At 44.6% G+C, this 21547-nt stretch overlaps 1 protein-coding gene across 1 annotated transcript in view; it reads right to left on the bottom strand.

The window, feature by feature from the left end:
• IGF1R (insulin like growth factor 1 receptor) overlaps nucleotides 1-12365 on the bottom strand; it is a 195684-nt gene extending 183319 nt beyond the window's left edge. The window contains 1 exon segment of the mRNA XM_037393380.1: nucleotides 11435-12365. Coding sequence (XP_037249277.1) covers nucleotides 11435-11528 — 94 coding nt within the window. The 5' untranslated portion in view covers nucleotides 11529-12365.
• Nucleotides 12366-21547: the final 9182 nt, after the last annotated feature.

The raw sequence follows: 21547 nt of genomic DNA, 5'->3' as shown, positions 1-21547 counted from the left end.
CAGTCACCCTGAGGACAGAACAGTATTTTGATACTGCAGTAAACAAGGCCCAGGGCCACCCATGCAACAAGCAAGACACTGAGTAGCTGCATACTTCTGTGGCCAGTTGCTCCTGAAGAATGAAGAGCAGTCCTACAGAACAAACAGAGAACATCCCAGCACGTACGTCCTCATAGGGTGGCCAAACCACGCTCAACCAACACCAAGTTTTGTTCTTTTCTAGCTACATGTGACACCAGGTATTCTTCAACAGTCACCTGTGAAGATCCAGGGTTTATTTTTAGTGTAATATACTGTCTCCTTATCAGCCAGCTGATTCCAACACCTCCACCCCTATACTTCTGCTAACTTCTTCTAACACCTGACAATGCACAGCCTCCCAGTGAAAGTGCCTTCACCTGGATGACAAAGTCACATGAGCATCTGAAGTCACATCAGTGTTCTAGAAAACCAAAACCAACCCTCAAGGATAGCATTTCTCTGTATTTTACCAGTGGGGAGGAGCATACAAACACCCGGAGGAGGAATACAGTTTCTTCCCAACCCTTGTATACTGTCAGCTTCTGCAACAAGAGACGTGATCACTCCCTATTTTAGCATGCATGACTACTAATGCTGTTGCTCACAAAAATTATCCGGTCTTTTTTAAAATCCAGTTGTAATATTTAACTTCAGGCTTTTCTACCCAGCTAGGGGATGGATACAGGTGAATACAGTGATAGCAGCATCTTGCTCTGCTTTACTTGCTGTTCATTAAAAATAAAAAATAAAAAAATGGGGGTGACCTTTGATCTCAATTTATACTTGTCAAATCAGTATTCAAACAAAACCCAATCTGGAAAGAAAAACAAATGCGAACACAACTGTGTGGCATTATGATACAACATCTGATTCCCACATTCCAATTCTCTTGCTCTCTAACACTGCAAGGTATTGTGGACAAATGTAAAAATAAAGTCACTGATCTCAACTACAAAAACACCAAGAAAATCCTCAGACAATGCTGGCTTAGCTAGTGGAATGTGTAATTCCTGTCTTCACACTATCAGTTTCTTTCATGAAAAATACTGGAAATATCTTTTTGCCAGGTTAACCAACTCTGACTTCAATCTCACTGACAAGAAAAGTACAGCTGAATAATTCCATTCATATGCAAATTGTACAGTAAGCCGCCAGTAGCAGCACTTGCAGAGACTCCCTCGCAGAGATGAGCATTTATTCTGCCCAAATCTAATCTGTACTGACGTATCTGAAATGAAACAAGGCCGAAAACATACAGCCCCAACAATTTACAGGAGGTGTATTTTCAGCCTTGATGTTGTTTTTTTTCTTTTACTTTGTGGGGTATTTTTAAATATTAAAGAGATGAAAGAATAGAGAACTGAGATTGCATCTGTTGCCATCACAATTTAACCACAGTCCATGTATTTATACAGTGGAATCTCCAAAATAACACTGCATCTGTTAAGATGACAGTGTTTTTCCATGGGCTGTGCTGTGTTATAGTGGAGTTACTCCAAAGCTATTGCTTTTGAAGTGCTGATTGCGATCCACCCCAAATTCTTTTTGTAATCTTCCTCAAATGTATTGAATTGTAAAGCTGTTGTTTCTCAGTATGGCTTGGGAACAACAAAACCCTAACACATCTCATCAGCAGGCATTTGGCACTGAAGCCTTACTGCTAATGCAACATGTTTATTTAAACAATGAACTACCAAAAGAGATACACAAAACACAAACCATGTAAAAACAGATGTCCATTTCACATGTGTTTCTGCTGAAGTCCAGAACCACCACCGCATACACACACACTCGAATGCATTTTTCTCTCTCTGTGCCTGATTTCTGTAGGATAACAACAAAACCAACTTGAAACGACCCTGGTTCATTCACTGGTAACGCTAGCCACATTTTAGAACCACAGCCCATCAAAGCATATACAAGCTCAAATTTTAAGAAGGACTCTCATGATCTAAGTATTAAATACATATTGCATGCCTATTGTTGAGACACAGTATCAATGAAAGTATTTACCCACATAATCACCTTACTCGAACGTGACAAAAATACTAACATTTTAAAGCACACACACAAGAAATCCAACAATCAAAACCTTCAGTCACTCCTAGACAGCATCCAGGCAGGCTCAAATCAGAGTCTCAAACCAAGCCAAGTCTCAAGTTTGCAAGAACAAATGTGCTTTCCTTACGTCCCCTTTTTGCGCTTTTGTACAGTGACAACTGCATAGACTCAGCCCCCATCATGGGTGTAGCCACTGGAAGAACTGCACGGGAATATCAATGTAACTTAATAAAACAAATTCAAGGTGCAGGAGCAACAGGACTAACAGACCCTTCCGGCATCCTCCTCCACAAAAATGGTCAGACATCCTATTGGTTTGCAACTTTCCTTCCCCCAGTCTCAGTACTTCTCAGGTCTGAGAAAGAGGAGCAAAGTACACACAGTAACAGCATCTTTACACAGCTGGGTGTTCACTCTCTCCAGCCTTTCCAGGAGGCATGACACTGGCAATGGGCCAATAAAATGTACATCCATCTGAAAAAAAAAACAACAAAAACCAAACAAAACAACAACAAAACAACAACAAAACATCCAAAAAAACACACTTCAGCCACAACAAACTGGAAAAATGTTAACTGCAATCAATACAGAACCACAAGCTGCTTCCACCTGCTGCGGACACAGAACCACCAGAGAGAAGCAGTAGCTAAAAATCCCATTGTGGGACCAGAAACCATCGCAATTCCGGTAGGCTCCCCACTCCACCCCAATGGGTCCGTGAACTCTTAACACAGTTTTCGACATCATCATGTTAAGGTGTCTCTCTTAACGCTGGTTCTCAGCTAAAAGAAAGGTAAAGCCACCTGAAAACAAGAACCTTCCACATTATTTAACCCCATCAGTATCTTGGAGAACAAATCACATCCCCAGTGAGATACATGAAATTTGACTAGAGAAGGCAACAGTAACAATGTAACTAAACATCAAAGGCCCCAGGAGAAAGCAACAAAAACATGGCAATAAAACTAATTTCTGCACCTGGGAAGAGCACAGGGGACGGGACAAACAAGGTACTTCCACTGCAACTTCAACAAGAACACCACAGCCAGATGTTACTTCAGATCAGCTGAGCAGTGCAAATACATGCTTGTTCCTACAACGCAGTGTCACTCCACACACAAGAGGTCTGCAACGTGCTTTTAAGCCCTTCAAGGTTCGTACTACTACAGATGGACCCAAAGGAATGTGACAGGAGCGGCAGGGAAGCAACACGTACCATGTGTAGAAGGACAAAATGTGGAGGCAACTCTAAACTGAAGCCCATGTAAATAATGAGGAAACCACCCTAGTGAGATCGATCCAGGGGTAAAGCCCTTCCACAGCACAAGCCAATTCCCTTTTAAAAGTTTGGTTACAGATGGTTTCCAGGAGCAGCTGTCACCAGACCTTTCTCCAGAATGCTGTATCCACTTGGTTAAGACTCAAGATTTGAACTATCCATCTTCATAAGATGACCTTCCACTTTCAGAAAAACTTCTGATTATTTTTGAGGGCTGCTCTACCACACACCATTTTAGGGTCTTTTCTACATTATAAACTACTTCGGGAGCTTGCTTCTCAAATATAACAAGCTGCCTGTCTACAAGATCAGGAAAACCAGCACCATGTCAATTTATGGTTGGGGAAGCTGCTTTTGCATCCAGGAGATCTGGAATTCTCGTTCCCCACCAATAACCTTTTCCAAACACAACACTTTAGCTCTTGCGAAGTTTCCCTCTGCATATATATCAGGAAGACTTCTCAAGCAGAGTACCATGATCCATAAGCAAACCAGATAGTGTCCCAGTAAATATAAGGGAAAATCTCCTACCACCTTGCTGAAACACTTCTTACAAACCCACAGCACCCTAACAAAAAAAACACAAAACTAACTATGTGATGCCATCCTAACCTTGCTAACACACAGTTACTAGCAGACCCTTTCAACTGCTGTGCTTAGGGAAGTTTCATCCCATCAATACTCTCCAGGTTTCAGCAGAAATGTGTATATAACTAAATACAGAGTGAACACCTCAGTCCGCCCTGCTACTTCATCTCATCCATCTTATCTAAGAACTGCCACTATAACACAGTTTGAAGATAATGATGTACTCCATACTTGAGAATCACACATTCAGCTGCAGCTACCTACTGTATTCCAGTAGTAACAAATGGAAGAGGTACTTCAAAGAGCACATTATCCCAGCTCTAATTTATGCATGCTCCCTCTTACCATCAAGCCATTTATTTTAAACCTGTCAGATATACTTGTAATGTAGCATCATGAATAATTTAAAAAGTAATCTGTATAAACCAAGTTTATAAACTTAACAGCAGGTACAGTACCTTTCATTCAAGCAGACTGCTCTCTGATAAAGTACAAGGGATCTTTGACTACTTCAGCATGTATTCATTTCATGCATTCTGAACTTCAAAAAATTCTTCTTTCCTGCCTCCAATCAAATCCTCTGCTATTTGAACTGTATTGTATAAGTAGCTGACTTAAATGAGTAGTGTACTAATTTGTGAACTGTTCATATTGAAGGAAAAAAACTAGAAAGTTTCTGGAAACCATCAGTAAAAGTGACCCGCCAACCCATTCAACAGGAGGAAAAAAAACCACACACATGTGAAGTTTGCCTCCATCATTAAGAAATCCAATGCTCTCTGCACGTCCCTGATGTTGTCACATTTAGACACTGCTCCCCTCCACAGAGAGAAAGGATGTGCAGCAAAAAACTCCAAAACAGCCCACCTGTTAAGAGAAAGTGTTTTGATCAGAGGTGATGCTCACGCTTCCAGGTAAACAGAACTATCTTTACAGCATGTAATGGCACCAATAAGAGGTTTGCAGATAACATTCGTTCGGACTGGTCACAGAGCTATTTCAGTAGCATGTGCCTCACTGGCAACACACAGCAAACAAACTCATTAGGTCACTGGACTTGCCCAAACACACATTTTCACAAACGAAGTAGTCACAAAAGCAGGACACACATGTATTTTAAACTATTACAATAAAGCACATACATGTGCCGTTCAACCATTTCCTGCTTAAAAAGTTTCTTATTTGTATAGCGCACACTTCTTTTTAAGTCAACTGCATAGCATGAAGTTCTTGAAGCACAACTTGGTTAGCACTTCTCTTCAGTGTCAATCTTCACGTGAATTACTGCTCCCAGTTATTATTAAAATGACTTTGTGTTGCTACAAAAGCATACATGTGCTGTTTTACCAAAGTATTTACTAGTGGATTTGTTCCTCTAGAGAAACAAACTTTGCACTTCAGTGGGGTGTGAGGTTCCTTCTCCCCAGGTAGGTCAAAGATGACAAGCGTCCTTGAAGAACTATCTGGGGAGGCACTCAAACATACAAAGTGCTTATTTCTGCTCATACCACCAAGTTTACCACAAAAGGAACATTGTGGTAGGAAATGCACACATCTGGATATTCCAAAATTAATAAACAAAATTTTATTACATTAAAGCTTACAAGTCATATGCAAATCAATCTGTAAATAAACAACAATTTTGTTTTTCAGCACATTTTAAATAATCTTGTGCCACAACAGCAACTTCTTGAGGATATCAACACTGAAGAAGTTAATTGGTGTCTTGAAAGATATCCCTAAGGGAACTGTTCATATTTAGCATTTGCAAAGGTTAAAAAGAAAAATTTTCAGTAATAAATGCAAGCTAAACCTTCAGAATACACCACCATGCTAACACTGGTTTTGCCAGAATGCATCTCCTTAATTAATGAATATGCCAAACTATTATCAAACTTATTTAGCAAAAACAAGTAGTCCTGCCTAAAAGAACTAGAGCCTATTTTTGAGCCTGAGGACTTGGTCCAGCTCTGTTTGCAAGCACAGAACTATACGAATGAACACTGTGTGCTGCTCATCATTTGCTGGTCCTCGAAGTTTGTCTCAGACGGTTCAGGACACAAAAAAAAGACAAATATATTACAACAGAAATCAGTCCAGACTGTACCTGTCATGGCTTGGCTAAGAGGGAAAAAAAAAACAACGCAAAGAAACCACACACAAGACAGGCTGGCTAACAACCACAAACATGTCTTCATCAACTACTGTTTGTTGAGTTCTGCTTTTGTACAATAAAAAAATTTTTGAAACTATTCTTTTTAAAGTGGCTTTCATAAATCATAAAAACTAATCCAACTAACCTACACAAAGAAGCTGTCTATACAATTTACAGTGATAGAAAAATTATACATGTCAAATATATCAAAATACTAAAACAGTATTTCTACCTTTCAAACACATAATTGCATTCCCAAACACAAAACTCTTAAAAGCAGCATGTTCCATTACCACCTAAGCCCAGGAACCTTAAATGCTCAACTTTGTCAAAAAGATCTGAAATAAACTGAAACTACAAATCTGCAACAACTTTAATTATGAGACTCTTGAGACAATTACTCAAACTGCAGCTTTTTTAAAAATTTAGCATACACAATAGTTTAATAATAAACTGCAGATTACCCATTCCTATGTGCACACTCACACATATAAATAAAATACAGCTGATACTTGATAACATCACAAAGCCAAATGTGAAAGCTTTAGACTAAAACCCAAATAAGAATGTATTTCATTCCAGAAATCAACATTCAGAAAGTCGTCATTGCTTGTCAGTCATCACCTTTTCAAGAAAACAAAATAATGCTCACCAACTGTAATAATTTAACTACAGGTAATCTAGATAAATACTCCTTATTTAAATTATTAATTTAATTCAGTACATTTTGTAAGTTCTGATCTTCAGGGCCATTACTTACAGATGATGAGGTAGATAAGTTGTTTTCTGTGTGGGATCACAAAGTTAACTTCCAGTGTGAGAAAAACAGGTTTCCTGCATACATTATTTCCTCTCTCTCAAAGTCCAGGACCATAAACAAACTTCTCTACAATGAAGTCTGTGGTAGCTCACAATTCACGCAGATTGAATATACACACAATATAATTAATCATTTAACAAAACTGCCTCTTCTGGTCTCACCGACTTAATAGTTCCAGTGATCACTGGTAAAATCTACCACAAAGTAAAAAGGAAAAAAAAAATTATTTGAGAAGAGAAAAAAAAGCTTCAGTTAAACATGAATTGAAATTGTCCTTTAAAGCTAAGAGTTTCAGCTCTAAAATGTATTTTAATTCTAAATGTTAGATGCTTAAAAAAAAAATAAATTCTCACTGAAGACATTTTCTTCCAGTATCTTCTTAGTAAATGTCAGTTTAGCAGAAAATTAAACAGCGTTTGAAACAACTTTTCCCAAGGTAACATATATTGATATAAATTAATTATTCACCAACGAAGACAGACTCAAAAATCACCGTATGGTAACTGCTCAACACTAGATTTTGAACATGTATTTCAAGATGACAACTACTTCAGCATTACGGCAGTTGCGCTTTAGCTATACTCTAGAATCAGGCTGAAGGAACAACTGGTCAGGGAAAAACTGACATAAAAATTAACAAAATAGTTTATCAAATCTGAGCGATTTCCTTATTGAATCAAATAAATCATGCCTTCTGTTGTACTGAATTTAAACTAATTTATCTGTCTTCTCGCTCTCTGCAGCCCCTTCCTCACCCCACTTCTCACAACCTACTTAAGAACCAAGGTAAATGTCCTTCACTTTACACACAGAATATTTCTCTCTCTCAAATGTTGGTTCAGCACTGAAGCTTCTAACACACATCATCTTTCCACACCCATTCCTCTGCTTTCTCATGTTCTCAACACATTTTGCCTGTTATTAGCTAAGTCACTACCATTTCCTAACCCTTTCAGTTTCTGAGTCATGCAAGCCTTTGCTCCAATTCTGGTATGGGAACACTTTGAAAGTACAATCTAACACAATCAAAAAACTCAAAGTACTGCCTGGCTCACCGCTCCTTCCCATGGACCCCAATCCCCATCACTCCCCTGAACACTTTCCTCCTCTCCTCTTTCTGGTGAGCCAGACTGACACCAATTCCTTAAACGCTCTGGCATTTTCTATTCACAGCCTCAATTAGAGAAGGAATTATCCAACTCTCATTTAACAACATTCACTAACCACTAGGCGTATATGAAAACGCTGATGTTAAAGCTAGGTGTGCTTAACACTGGCACTCAGGAGGTCATAAGGGTTTTTACTAAGCAACCTGGGAGAGAGATTAAACATACAGCACGAGCTACTGTTTATTAACATCAGAAACATAAAATATAGCCTGGATAGACAAACAAAAGCTTGGAGCTAACATGAACAGATCCATCAAGATATCTATCAGTCTCAAGTATTATCAGACATAAAAACATAATTTTTATACTGAATGTTTAACCCATTCCCTTTCTAAATGTACATGAGGGTGAAAATCGGAACCCCACCACGTTCAAAGTAGAAAAGGAAGAAAACATCACGTTTATGCTTCATCTTTAACCCACCCCTATGATGAAATAGCCTCCAACAGCTGTAGTTCTACACATCAAATGCACTGTTACACCAGCATACACTTTATCTTAATGAAGGGTCTTTTTTTATTTTCGTGGTGTTCTAACAAAATCTCAGGGAAATCTCAGAAATTTAAAAGGCTTTTTTTTTTTTTTTTTTTTTTAAATCAGAAGCTTTCCACGGAAGCTACCTGTATTTTAAAGAGGTTTCTGTCACAGAGCACGAACAGATTTTATATGATTTAGCATTAAAGGGATGGGTCTCTCCCCTCCAGTTGTAACTCCTTTGTATTCCTATTTAGGAATGCCTTGCTTGTTTGACCGAAAATGGAAGTGCCTTTTAGCTATGACACAGTATATATGAAAAACAAATAAAAATTAAGATTAATCTTCCTTCCACTATTGTGGGGAGAGAGAAGAATATGAAGAGATGCAAAACATCTGCTCTGGAGATCATTTTTCCCCCTAACAGCAAAATTCTTTCAGCAATAACTCGTGAAAACAAAGGCTATTAAACTGTAAACTACAAAGACGATCGATTAGAGGCAGTATTCAGCTAAGACAAGTTTTTCAGCCTATCTTCCCACATTTAAATGCCTAGATCATCTTCTTCAGAAGATATTTCATTTGGGAGGTTTTTAATCGGGTCATTTTAGCTAATTGGCAACCGCAAACACTTCAGAGGACTGGAACCTAAAATCCTAAGATACTGTTCCTGCATTGTTTTATTGACAGAGCTGGGCAAGCATTTTTATTTGAAGGTGTTCTGTACCAGGTAAGACAAGAAAAAGAAAAAATTCTAAGTGTGTATCCTAGTAGTTTAAGGATACACCAGATCTCCTCCCTCCTCCTCCCCTGTTTCTCCACACTACTCCATCCTTTGTAAGCCCTTCCCCAAAGAAGGGTACTGGGGTTTTGTTTTTAAACTTAACAAATTAATCTTCCCTCTTGACAACAGCTCTAGCCAAAAAGTTCAACTCGTGGAAGTAAGTCTGCAGCTCTCCAGCTCTAGCTGGCCCTGCCACTACAACGCAACAGCCAGAGCTGGGCCTTAATTTGCAAGGAGTTAATTGGCATTCGCTGGCTAATGAAACACAATATTACTCAACATGCATTACAGACTCCATCTATGCCTTCTTGCTCGCCTCTTTTTTTGTTTGTTTGTAGTTAGTCTCACTGTCAGTGCACCCAAAGAACTTGCCTTTCTTTTCAACCTGAAACTACTACTTTTAGAGAAGCCTCTCCAGGCTCCTGAATTCCTTCCCTTTACATTTAAAATGGAGAAAATTGATCTCTCCGTTCCTTCCCTCCGACAACGGCATATCTTTTTGAAAGCGAGAGGCACACAACAACGGCTCATGGAGCACGCTGAAAAACACACAGCGGAAGAAACTGAAGCATCAAGATGCAGTAAAGGAACATGCCCGTTTCTGCAGACACCGAAGGAGAAGGAGCAGTTTTTAAAATGGTTGGGCTCCAAGACACATTCACCATCTCCCTGTCTACAGAGATACTCCAGAAAACAAGGGATGGCTAATTCCATGCAAGAGAACCTCAATCCAGCGTGAGCCCGACATACCAGAAGAAAACCCATCAGCACCGGGATTAATATGGTGATGATTGCAGTCTAATCAATTGCAGCGCCAGCCATCCATCCCTGCCCCCTTTATTTCCCCTGCGCCCGAAGGGGGCGGGCACTGCAATATAATCACAGGTTTGAAACGCACAAAAACAAAGCCGGGGCTTTTGCAACTCCCAAGCAAGACAGACAGACAGGGCGATCCGCAGACGATAAACGAGGGAGGGATCCAGACATCTCGGTGCGCTGGGGACCCGGCTGCTGGCAGCGCGGTCACGCACAATGAACCACGTTTTTCTCGGTGCAGCACTCGCACACACGGAGGAAGCAGCTCGCACGCTGCCAAGTCAACTGCACAAACCTTAATGCTAAACGCAACACAGCTGCTTGGAAGAAAAAAAAAAACAGTAAGAAAATCACCTTTAAGAATACAGCCCATCCGGCCGTCAGGCGTTTATGCGCAAACGTGAAGTATCAACCTAGACGCTAATTTAAATAATAAAAAAAAAATAACCAAACACCAAACCAAGAGCAGACTGTGACCTTTAGATTGCGGGATGCCACCTTAATTTTGCACCCCGAGCACAGCGAGTGAAACCCTTCCTCGGGAGTAAAGCGGCAATAAAAGGCAAGGCGCTTATTTCCAGGAATTCTTCACTCGCTATGGCAGGTTATTGCATACAGCCTCTAAACACTGCCAAAGATCAAGCTCTTTCCATGCGGGGAAAGCAAGCACGGCTCTTCCCTGCCTGCAAGTGTTTACTACGCAGCTCGCAGCCCTGGCTGCAGAGGTCTAAACACTGCACCGGGCTCCGGAGGGGGTCAGGAGTAGTAACGCGGGTCAGGTGGGGGGAAACACAAAGGAGGGGTGGGATGGGCATCACGACCCCCTCCTCCGGCTCGGGGGCTGCGGCTCCGCCGACCCCGCGTGTAAAACCAGCCGGGCACCCCCGGGGGAAGGAAGGGATGGGAGGGAGGAAGGAGACGTGCAGCCCCGGGTTGTTCAACGTGCCGGAGGAGCAGACGCGTAACAGGAGGAAAACACACACATCCCCGCGGGCAGGGGCGAACCCGCTCACCGCGGCGGGAAACGGCCCCTCACGGCCCCCCCCGCACACCCCGCCGCAGCCCCCCGCCGCCCCTCACGCACAACGCCAGGAGCCCCTCACACACACCCCCCCCTACGGCAGCCCCTCCTCACACCTATTCAGGCAGGGACCCCCCCTCACACACGCACGCACAGAGGCAGCCGACGCCCTCGCAGGCAGCCCCTCACACCGGGCACCCCCGGGGGCCCCTCGCCGCCCCCCCCGCCGACACGCACCGTACTCACTTTCCCCATTTGTTGGCCACAGACAAAGTGCGGCGAAGACGAGCAGGAACCCCCAGAAGACGGCGAGGGACCCTCCTCCAGCGCCAGACTTCATTCCTCTTTTTTTAATTGGACAAAATCCCCTTTTCCGAAAACAAGGAAAAAAAAAAAAAAGTCCGAAATTGTTCGCTTTCTTTTCTCTCCCCCTCCTCTAAAAATAACGAAGGAGGCAAAAGGCGGACGAGAAGCGGGGCAGGATAAATAAATCCACGTTGCCTGAAGAAATGAAAAAAACAAGACCCTTCGGACTGGTAAACCGGAGGGTTTTTGAGGTCCCTGGGTGTTGATCTTCCGGAGCAACCACACCAAAAATACACAGATACTCAAGATGTATTAACGGCAACAACAACAAGGCATGAAAGCCCCGGGGCGACGCTGTCTCCGGGGCGGCGGGGCGGGCTCCGGGGCGGGGGGCGCCGCCGTCTCCCCTCAGCGCTGGCTGCAGTGGTACATCGTGTACAGGAGTCGCAAACATGAGGCACATCGGGGCTGGCAGTCTGCATCTTCAACCTCCATTTTCAAACACCGCACACAGAGGCAGCGAGCACACACAGACACAAAAACTGGGAGGGCTGCGGGGGAAAAAGGGCGGGGGGGGGGGGGGGGCGACCCAGACAATCTTATTACAAAACAACAACAGCTTCTTCGTCCCCCCCGCGCGGGGACGGGGCTGCCCTGGCGGGATCCCCGCGGCTCCTCTCCCCGCTCGGCGAGGAGGGGAGAGGGGGGGGAACACCCCACGCAAAACCACCACCCACAACAACAACAACGCCACAAGTCCGGCTGGCTGCAGAGGCTCGAAATGCAGAATTTGGAACGAAAATGAATTAAAAAAGCTCCCCCCCTACTCCTCCTCTTCCTCTCCTCGGCGCCGCTGCCACAGGCTCCTTCTCAAAAAAAAAAAAAAAAAAAAAAAAAAAAAAAAAAAGAAATCCAGGACACACACACAAAGCAGCAGCAGGGCGAGCGGAGCAGCTCAGCACCCCGCCTCCTCCCCCCGCAGCTCTCCTCCTCGCATCCCTCCGAGCCGCCTTGCCATCGCGGCGGGGGCGGGGGGGGGACGACGACGACAACAACAACAACAACAACAACAAAAACCACCCAGCGAATTTGTAAATCCTTTTCCTTTTTTTTTTTTTTTTTTCCCTCCTCCTCTGGGTGTGCGCGCGCTGCAAACCTTCCCCTCGCGCTGCCCAGCCCAAGGCAGGGGGAGGGGGAGCGGGGAAGAGGTGTGGGGGGGTGGGTGTGTGCGCGTGTGTAAGCCGGGGGGGCGGCGGGGGGACGAGGAAGGCGATCCGGTTTGCTGAAGGTCAAAGCCCAGGAGCTTGTTGCGAAGGGTCTGTAATTCCTCCGGGGAGGGAAGGGGAGGGGGGGAAGGGTCTGCTGCTCCTCCCAATTAATTCGCCGCTCGCTCGCAGCAGGGTTCGCGGCGCTCTGCCGCCGCGTCTCCCCCGTCTCCTCCTCCGCGCTGGCTCCCTTCGCACGACGGAGAGTGAGCGCTGGTAAACAAGAGCCCCGGCGTCGCTCCGCCGCGCCTGCCGCCGCCGCTGCTTCTCCTCTCTGCGGCCGCACGGGGACGGGGCTCGCGCCCGCCCTCCCTCTCCCGCGCGCGCGCGCACGCGCCCTCTCTCTCACAGAGGCGCGCGCTCACGTCCCCCCCCCAGCGGGCTCCCCCTCGCCCAGGCGGCGGCGGCGGCGGCGGCGGCGGCAGCGGCGCGCGCGGAGGCGGCGGCGGCGGCGGCGGGGCGCGAGCGGGCGCGAGGCAAAAGCCGGAGCGGGCGCGCGCGGAGCGGAGCGGGGCGGCTGCAGCCCGGGCGGCGGCGGGCAGCGGCGGCCGCCGCGCAGGGCCCCGCCGCTCGGTCCCGCTCCTGCCTCTGCGCCGGCGTCCCCCTAACGGGGACGGGGGAGCGGGCGGCGGCGCCCTGGCGGCTGCTCCGAGCATCTTGCGGGCGCAGGGGGGAGGTTCGGCGGGGGAGGCGGCGGGCGGCCCCGGCTAGTGGGAGCGCCTCCGTGTTCTTCGGAAAGGAAAAAAAAAAAATATGGGTGCACGTGTATGTGAAAAGGGACCGCGCTCGGGGGAGTGAAACGCGCAGCGCTGATCTGCACATGGTGCGTTTATTTATCTGCCGCATGCAACCGCAGGCGCTGCTCGGGCCGGACACCGGCGGGCGCAGGCGGAGGGCCGCGCCGAGGCGCGCTGCTCCCGGGGCGCAGCGTGCGCGGCTGGGCTCACCTGCGGGGGCCACGCACCCGCACCCGCAGCCTGCGGCCGCTGCTCCTATGCTGCCTGTGCCACGGCGCTTCCCCGCCGTGCGCTGGGCAGGCGCAGGGGCACCGTCACCCAGGCCCCAGGTGGGGGGGACTCCGGGGCAGTGACACCGTCACCCAGGCCCCAGGTGGGGGGGACAGGCCCAGCTGAAGCGGCGGAGGTTCGGGCTTCTCAGAATCGGGAACCGTGGGCCGTGTTCCCACTGTTGCACCGAAGCTCATAGTAGCCATGCTGCACGGCATATGGATGTCCTGGGTAATCACAGATTTGTTGCAATACTTTGGCAGGGGGAGATACCAAAATGATGCTGAAGTATAAGAAAGCAGACATCTGTGAGCATTAGCTACACTGGTGTTGCGGGGTTTTTTAAAAGCTACATTAAGAACTCCGCTAATGTTACATTATTAATGGAAATGTCAAAATTAAGTTTTTGCATTTAAATTCTTGAACATTTTGTATTGCAATACCCTTCGCTTACATTACTGCATCATTTTCCACAACCTTATACAAGCTTCTCTTCTGGTAGTTTCTCCATCCATTTTCATACCATTTGCCCCATCAGAACGGTCCGGTATTCCTGTCTTAGTTACACATTAGCTCTCATACCCCTTAGGAAAGATGGAAAGGCTTTACTCTGCGTCACAGCACTTAGGGGGAAAATCATCACTGAATACAGCAGGGGCAGAATTGCCACACAGGCACGTGTACCCAGGACTGTGTCAGCATCCCAACAGTAAGTCAAAGCACAGGCACACGTCCTTCTGGGTGTAGCACAACCCTCTCGAGGTTCAGTGCAGGAGAATCAGGCGTTTACATATGAAACTCTCCTGGACTGCCATGTGTGTGTCTGCCGTAGACTTTATCAACTGGACACAGGCTTTCAAGGCTTCACTTAAATGGGACCAGAAAGACCTTCGTGTCCAGTAAATTTTTCCTATTGCTGTGTACAGCTGTGCGTATTACTAGTCCTGGATACTGAGCAGAACAAGTGTCCTTTCTGTGCGTACTATGGTGTTGATGCAGTATAAATTGTAACGTGTTATTTACAAATTAATGTATTGTTGTCTAAAGACAGAGCTGAAGTGAGAGCTGGGCGTCTATCATTTATCATGCTGCTGTCATAAAGAACTTTTATTATTGTAAAATAGCCTTTCTTTCATTACTTTGAAGAATAGGGTAAGTCGTGGACAAGCGCGTTGTACTGGATGCTGTACAAACAGAGAACAAAAAATCTGCTGTGCCCCCAAAGAGCTCACAGTCTCACACAGACACAGTCCTACAGGTGTTGTAGCGAAGTTCGTTTCTAGAATCCATCAGGTTCCTTTAAAAGGGAAAGAAAAAAAAAAAAAGATTATGCCAACAGCACAGTGTTGAACTGGAGGCATTCGCAGTGCTTTCCATCCTCCCGAGGTACCAATGTGAAATTCAGAATTTGGAATTACCTGGCTGGATTCTGCTGGGATGTCTTTGCCTTTTGTGCTATGGAATACACAGGAAGAAGTGCTTTTTCTGTAAATGCTGAGGCACCCATAGCTCTGTACTCTTAAGAGGTTAAGAGGAGAGCTGTGCGCAGTGTTCACCTTTCCTCACCTTTGACATGTTCAGCAGCATTCAGAGCCAGCCGTGCGCATTCATGTGCGCAGCTGCAGTGCACACTTAATCAGATTCAGCTCCTGTATGTTCGCATCTTTCTCTGGGAGTGGTCCAGTTATTTTCAGTGGAAACATTTAAGTCCGGATCTTTCAACATGTACAACCACAGCGTGGTGACGATGAAAACCTCAAGCAAACTGTACTATGTGCACCATGTGTGAAATCGAAGAGTTATAATTTGGACAAATTTAAGTTAATTTTCATGATAATGTGCAGAGGTGCTTCATAATGAAATCTGTTTCCTTGTCAACAATGTCTGCCTCTGCTTTTATCTATAGACCTGGGCAAAAGTGGTTGATGCGAATGGTGAGAAGTTTTCATTTACGGGGAACCCAGATATGGCATCCTATGGCTGAACACCACCCAGATCCTAAAAGCAGCTTGAATAGCTTAAGCCTTTCTTTGAATCAAGGAGTGATTAAAAATGTTTTGTTGGAACTTCGTCACAGGACGTATGAGTGCATATAAAAATACCCAACCCTAAAGGGAAATGCTTCAGCCAGTGGATTAAATGAGGTGGTCAAAATGCAAAATTCCTGTAGATCATAGCCTCCCCAAGTCCATCTGAATACATCAAGGATGTGTTAGAAGGCTTCCCGAGTTGTGGCCGTTTGCAGTCTTTGCTGAGATTTGGGAAAACCATCACTCCATTTTTTTCTAACTTATTTTCTCAGGTCATTCTCCCACTGACTTACACTTCATTTCCCCATTTTCTGCCCACTTCATCTTGCCCAACTGCAGCGGTCACTGTTCCTCTGTTACTACCTAGCAATTCACTGGGGTCCCAGTCCTTGACAATGTCTCCTGTACAAGGCCACCAGTAATAAATAAAACTTTTTTTTAAACTAAGGTGTGCAATGTTTGATGTATATTGTGTGTCTAGATTTGTGCAAAGTTTTCCCCTCCTTTCTTTTTGCATGTTAAGTCTTAAACTGTAATTTTCATTAGTGTAAAAAATCATTTTGTCATGACTTAATCTTCCCTGATGATAGAAAATTTCTTCTCCGTCCTGTTGGTTCTACAATCGTTGCTCCTCTCTGTTTGCACTGGGCTTCATGCCTCCTCCCCTTTGTCCACTGCTGGTTTATGGTCCTTGAGATAGACAGATGGACAGAAAGAAACACATGAATAGGTACACACACACATCTTACCCTCTAGAGTGTGATGCCGAATGCCACCAGCATACCTGCGTCCTGTTTAAAATGCCGCTTAAGTGGAAAATTCAGGAAGTGTGGCAGTAGGGATGAAACAACGCGGTTAAAACAGCCACTGACCCCAGTCTCTCAAAACATATATCTGCCCAAGGCAAATATCCTAATACTCAGCCATATTTTAATTTTAACAGCAGCCTTTACCGCTGCTTTCTGGGGCCACCACTGGGGAGAAAGAGGCCTCACTATTTTCCCTGCCTCAGTGCTCGTACTCCGCATAGGCTTGACTAGACTTTATTTTGGCTTCTGCAATGCTTTCAGGGCAGACTGACCTCTTTAGCAGACGCTAGCTTGTCATAACCTTTAAGGATCTGAACATTTTGTATTACTGGCGTAAGGAAGTAGTTGAACTTTATTCTCCTGCCTTCTCCAGCCATGTCAGCTCCCCCGGACGAAGGTCAGCCGTCACAGAGCGTTGCTTGTAGCTGCTGAGGTGCTGCTGCTTCGGAGGTCTCTGCAGCTCCTTGCATGGCCTTTGCCAGGCTCGCCGCAGCAGAGAGCACCCTCCATAGCCACCTCCTCTTCTCCAGGGGCTCCTGACGCTGCCAGCTCACCTTGTTCAGGCTGTGGTTCAGGCTGAACATTTTTGTTGCAGGTAGTGTGGGTAGGTAAGTGTGCTGGGTAGGGACCATGTTTGGGCGACCGATACGTCTTTTACACAACTTGGTTCAGAGTGATTTGTACACCTGAAGGGCACATACAAATCCTTTCCCCCAAAAATCTCCACTTACAAACTGCGTTTTGTCGGCTCATAACAAGCCCTTCAGCATTAGACAAGATGTGGGTTGCCCATTTGTACCGTATCTTCCACGTTTTGCCACTTTTTGCTCTGCTGTGAACTGCATCACATACCAATGACCTTCATGGGCTCCCGAACGCAGGAAAATGCTCGGTCTCCTCTTGGCAAGGGGACAGGAGCACAGCACACACTGGGATGGATGCTGGGTGGGCAGGTCGCCGTTAATTCCTCTGCAGTGGTCAAGGTGTCTGTAGAGCCTCCCCATCCACCGGCTGTCTTTTCTTTCCCAGGTCTGCAGCGCTGGACAGGATCTGGGTAGAAGTCACCACCTTGCCGTAACAGCGAGAGGGCTGAGCAGAATCCCTGCAGCTGCAGGAGACCAACCTATTCAGACAAGTGGAGGCAGAAAAAAAAAAAAAAAAAAAAAAGATTGGACATGTTTGAGATGTGCAAGACTTAAATACCAGAGTAATAATCAGATAGACCCAAATGAAGTACACGTCTTTGGCTCTGAGTGATTTCTAATTCTCCTGGCCCTAATATTACTGGAAACCCTGGCTCAAGATTGGTCCCTTCTGGAGCAAATAAAAAGCAGAAGGGAAGAAAGGGTATTGTTTATGACTTTTTTCCCATACACGTCCCTCCTTCAAACAAAGAAGTATGCAGTTACATGGACGATTTAGGGGCAGCAGCTGAGCAGGAATAACTATAAAATTCATGTTTTAATAACAACAACAATAATAAGCACACAACAGCATTTATAACCCTAGTTACAGGCCTGAGATATCATATCCATAGCAACTGCAGCAAGTGGTGAATGCCATATATTTAGAGTTCCCGTGCACCTGCCTAAAATAGCCACCGATAAATTATGCTGATGTTTGTGCCTTTTTGACAGCATTTTAAAAGGCTGTCAGTGCACTCTGCAATCGCGCCGAGCCGCCGTGGCGCGGCACAGCAACGGCAATTTCACTTCCCTACCAAACCTCCGCGTTCTCGTGTTTGTCTTCCCTTTCGTGTTTCTGAATGTGACAAATTGGTCGAGAAAGACACCTCGAAGGTGAGTGCAGCGGCGTGAGTGAGCGATAGGTGCAGGGGAACAGCTGCCGCCTGCTTCCAGCAGTCTGTTGGCTTCCCCGCTCCAGCACCGCGGCTGTCAAAACGTGCCTACCGTTAATGTATTGAATTAATAAACTGTTGCAAGTAATTAGGGCTCTATCCTGCTCCTGTTGCAGACGGTGGCAACGTGATCACGCTGTATATTAATGGCGTGTGCGTAAATAGTTTGCAAAGGGTTAATGAATGACTGAGAGGTGTTAGAATACATGGCTAGTCAGTTGTGGAGATTGTTACAGAGTCCAACAGGTCAATTGTGTGCTTGTAACCATGGCTTATAAGCATCTACCAGACCATCTGTTGATGTGCGTATTACATTTTATAACACACAAACTCCTGATGTCTGCAGCATGCTTATAACAGTTATTAATCTTGCATTATTAACTCTTTCAAAACAAAATCTCTTTCAACTTTACTATGTAGTATTTACCAGCAAGAATTCCACCAATCTAACTGGGAGAGGGATCAGACTTTTACCCCATGTAGTGGGCAGAAAGGATCTGTCCCTGCTATATTATATGATGTTTGCGTTGAGCACTTTGGATTTTCACCTCTTAAGCTTTGCATGTGCACAAATCCCACTGAGCGTAAGCTGGGCCCACCCGGGTGCCCCCTGGGGTGATGCGATGCTGACCCACGGCAGCGAGGGGCACATGCTGGAATCATACCAACACGTGGGAGAAACTTGCTGTGTTTTCCAATCGAATAGTAACATCCATCCCCAGATCTTAAAATGTGTTTATAGGCAATTAAGTCTCACAGTTCATTCGTAAGGAGGATAATTATTGCCACTGGGAAGAAAGAAACACAGGTGCAGATTGACTCTAGTGACTTTGAGCTCACCCCTTTTACCTGCAGGAGAATTAAAAGGACCAGGAATGCTTCCAGGCTTTTGGGGGTTGTGTTTTGGAGTTTTTTTAAACCTCAGGTATCCAATCATTAAAACAGATCTCAACATAAACTTCTTGTTTCTTTCTGTATTTGCAGTTGGCTCCAGATTAGATGGATATATGAAAATTAAGATTATTTGCTCTAGTTTGACAGAACATATAAATGGAACCTAAAATAAAGTCAGTAGTGGGTTAAATTATGGACTGTAGTTATCCATTTATACCAAACCTTTGATAGCATTCTATACAGAATAAAAAGACCTAAACATTAGATGTGCACGATACAATATATATGTTTTCACTTATTCATGTTTCCGTCAGCACAATAACATGCTAGCATCAAAACTCCTTGAAACATAATGAAATCCAAACTATCTTGCATTTGCAAGGAGGAAAAAAAATGTTTATTCAAGAAGATTATGGAAAAGCACAGCCTTAAAACTAATAATTTGGACCTCCAGCATTAAAAGCAAAAAAATGTTTCTGAAAATTGTTGAAATAAAACCCCTGACTCCTTCTTGGTTGAAATAGGATTTTTGACTTCCTATAAAAACCAGGATTGGGCCAGATGTTTTTTCAAAGAGATCAAATTGTCGTTAGATTTTAGGGTAAATTAACGTACAACTGTGAATGGCTGCATATATATTTAAATGATACTGAAAATGTTTTAAAGCAGTTGGAACATATTTCCAGGTGGTTTGGGAATGTGTAAATATTAGCACATTCTGAAGGTTGGTTTTAAAAGGCCCTTCATACTCGATAGGTCTTGACATCAATTTTCCCCTAATTTACTCTGGCTGTGTGTGTGCGCGCGCGCACGTTAGCATACTGTACGACCACCACATATTTCAAAATGGGTGACTCATATAGGTTCAGTGGCAGCAGAAGGAATATTGGTCTAGTGGTGAAGGACGTGGAAAGAAGGTTGTTAATCATAAGCAGCTTGGAAAAGAAATTTCTGAAGTGTCTTTTCCAGAGCATGCCAAATACAAGAAATTACAATATTCCTTTGAAAGATGGCTTTCCGTCAGCACCTGGGTACTCACTGCCTTCACTCCGTTTCTCTACCTTTATTCTTTATACTACATATGAGCATTCCGAGCGGGCGCAATGCCCATGCTATGGACTGAATATGTCCTTCTCAATATGTTGCTTAGAAAACTACTGCATCTAAACAAGTAAGTTGAAGGTATAGAAAGCCCTTGCTTCAGTATTAACGAAATGCGCTTGAACCAGAAATACCAACTTCAAATCTTTTCAAACTTCAGGCCAAATCAGAATATAGGATCTAATGTTGGTTTTGTTTAGAATGTCAAAAGAATTAAAACTGTCTTTGCTTTCTTTTTTTTTTTTTTTTTTAATGTCGGGGCTCCAAGATTCTTTCTTGCATTGTAGTCTTAGTTTTCTTTTGCTGTACTACCACTACCTACAAACAACTTGCCAAGAATGCATGTGCTGTGTGAGGAGACTGGTTCCATAATAGAGAAAGTACTTAAAAAATGGACTTTTCATCTCAGTTGTTTAAATCCCAGTTACCAGCCAATTACAACCCCAACAGAGACAAACTGTCTCCTTTACATAATGCTTTTGTTAACTCCTCTGTATTCAACGCCACGTGGATATGTTCAAGCTACTGTTTTTTTCTGGATGGACTCCTCTAGCCCTGTCTGCACTTTTATTCTGCCCCTGGAGACAGTCACAGCTAAAATTCAGTCCAAATTGGGAAGACGTAGCGTAGCAGCTCTTGAGACTAGCCATCAAATAGCTTGTATATATATAGTATACCTTCCTTAGTGACTTAGGACCACTATTGCTGCAAGATAAATAATATCTGGGATAATTAAAATATTTACCCCAATAATTTGGACAAACCAATCAAGGCATTTTCCTTAGCATCTCTCCCAGCCTCACACTCCACATTTTCTTCTCTCAAAGCATTTCTGAAGCTGGTATTCATGCAAATGAACTGGGGGAACACAGAGAATTTGTCCTTCAGCATCGTACGAGCTTCTGGATTTGTTTTGTGGGAGAGAGTTGTCATTTGCCTGGAAGTTCCCATAGTGAATTTATTGGTCTTCTGACGTTCCTGGCGCCAGGTCTGCGTTCCCATAAAACAAGCCAGAAGAAACTTTGGAAACAGAACCTTTATAGTATCCACATATTGGGCCATATTCAACTCCAAAGTCAGCAGGTGCAA

The sequence above is a fragment of the Falco rusticolus genome, chromosome 7 (genome assembly GCF_015220075.1).
Source record: "Falco rusticolus isolate bFalRus1 chromosome 7, bFalRus1.pri, whole genome shotgun sequence".
Taxonomy (NCBI): domain Eukaryota; kingdom Metazoa; phylum Chordata; class Aves; order Falconiformes; family Falconidae; genus Falco; species Falco rusticolus.
Note: the sequence above shows the minus strand (reverse complement) of the source record. Positions and strands in the feature narration are given on the sequence as shown.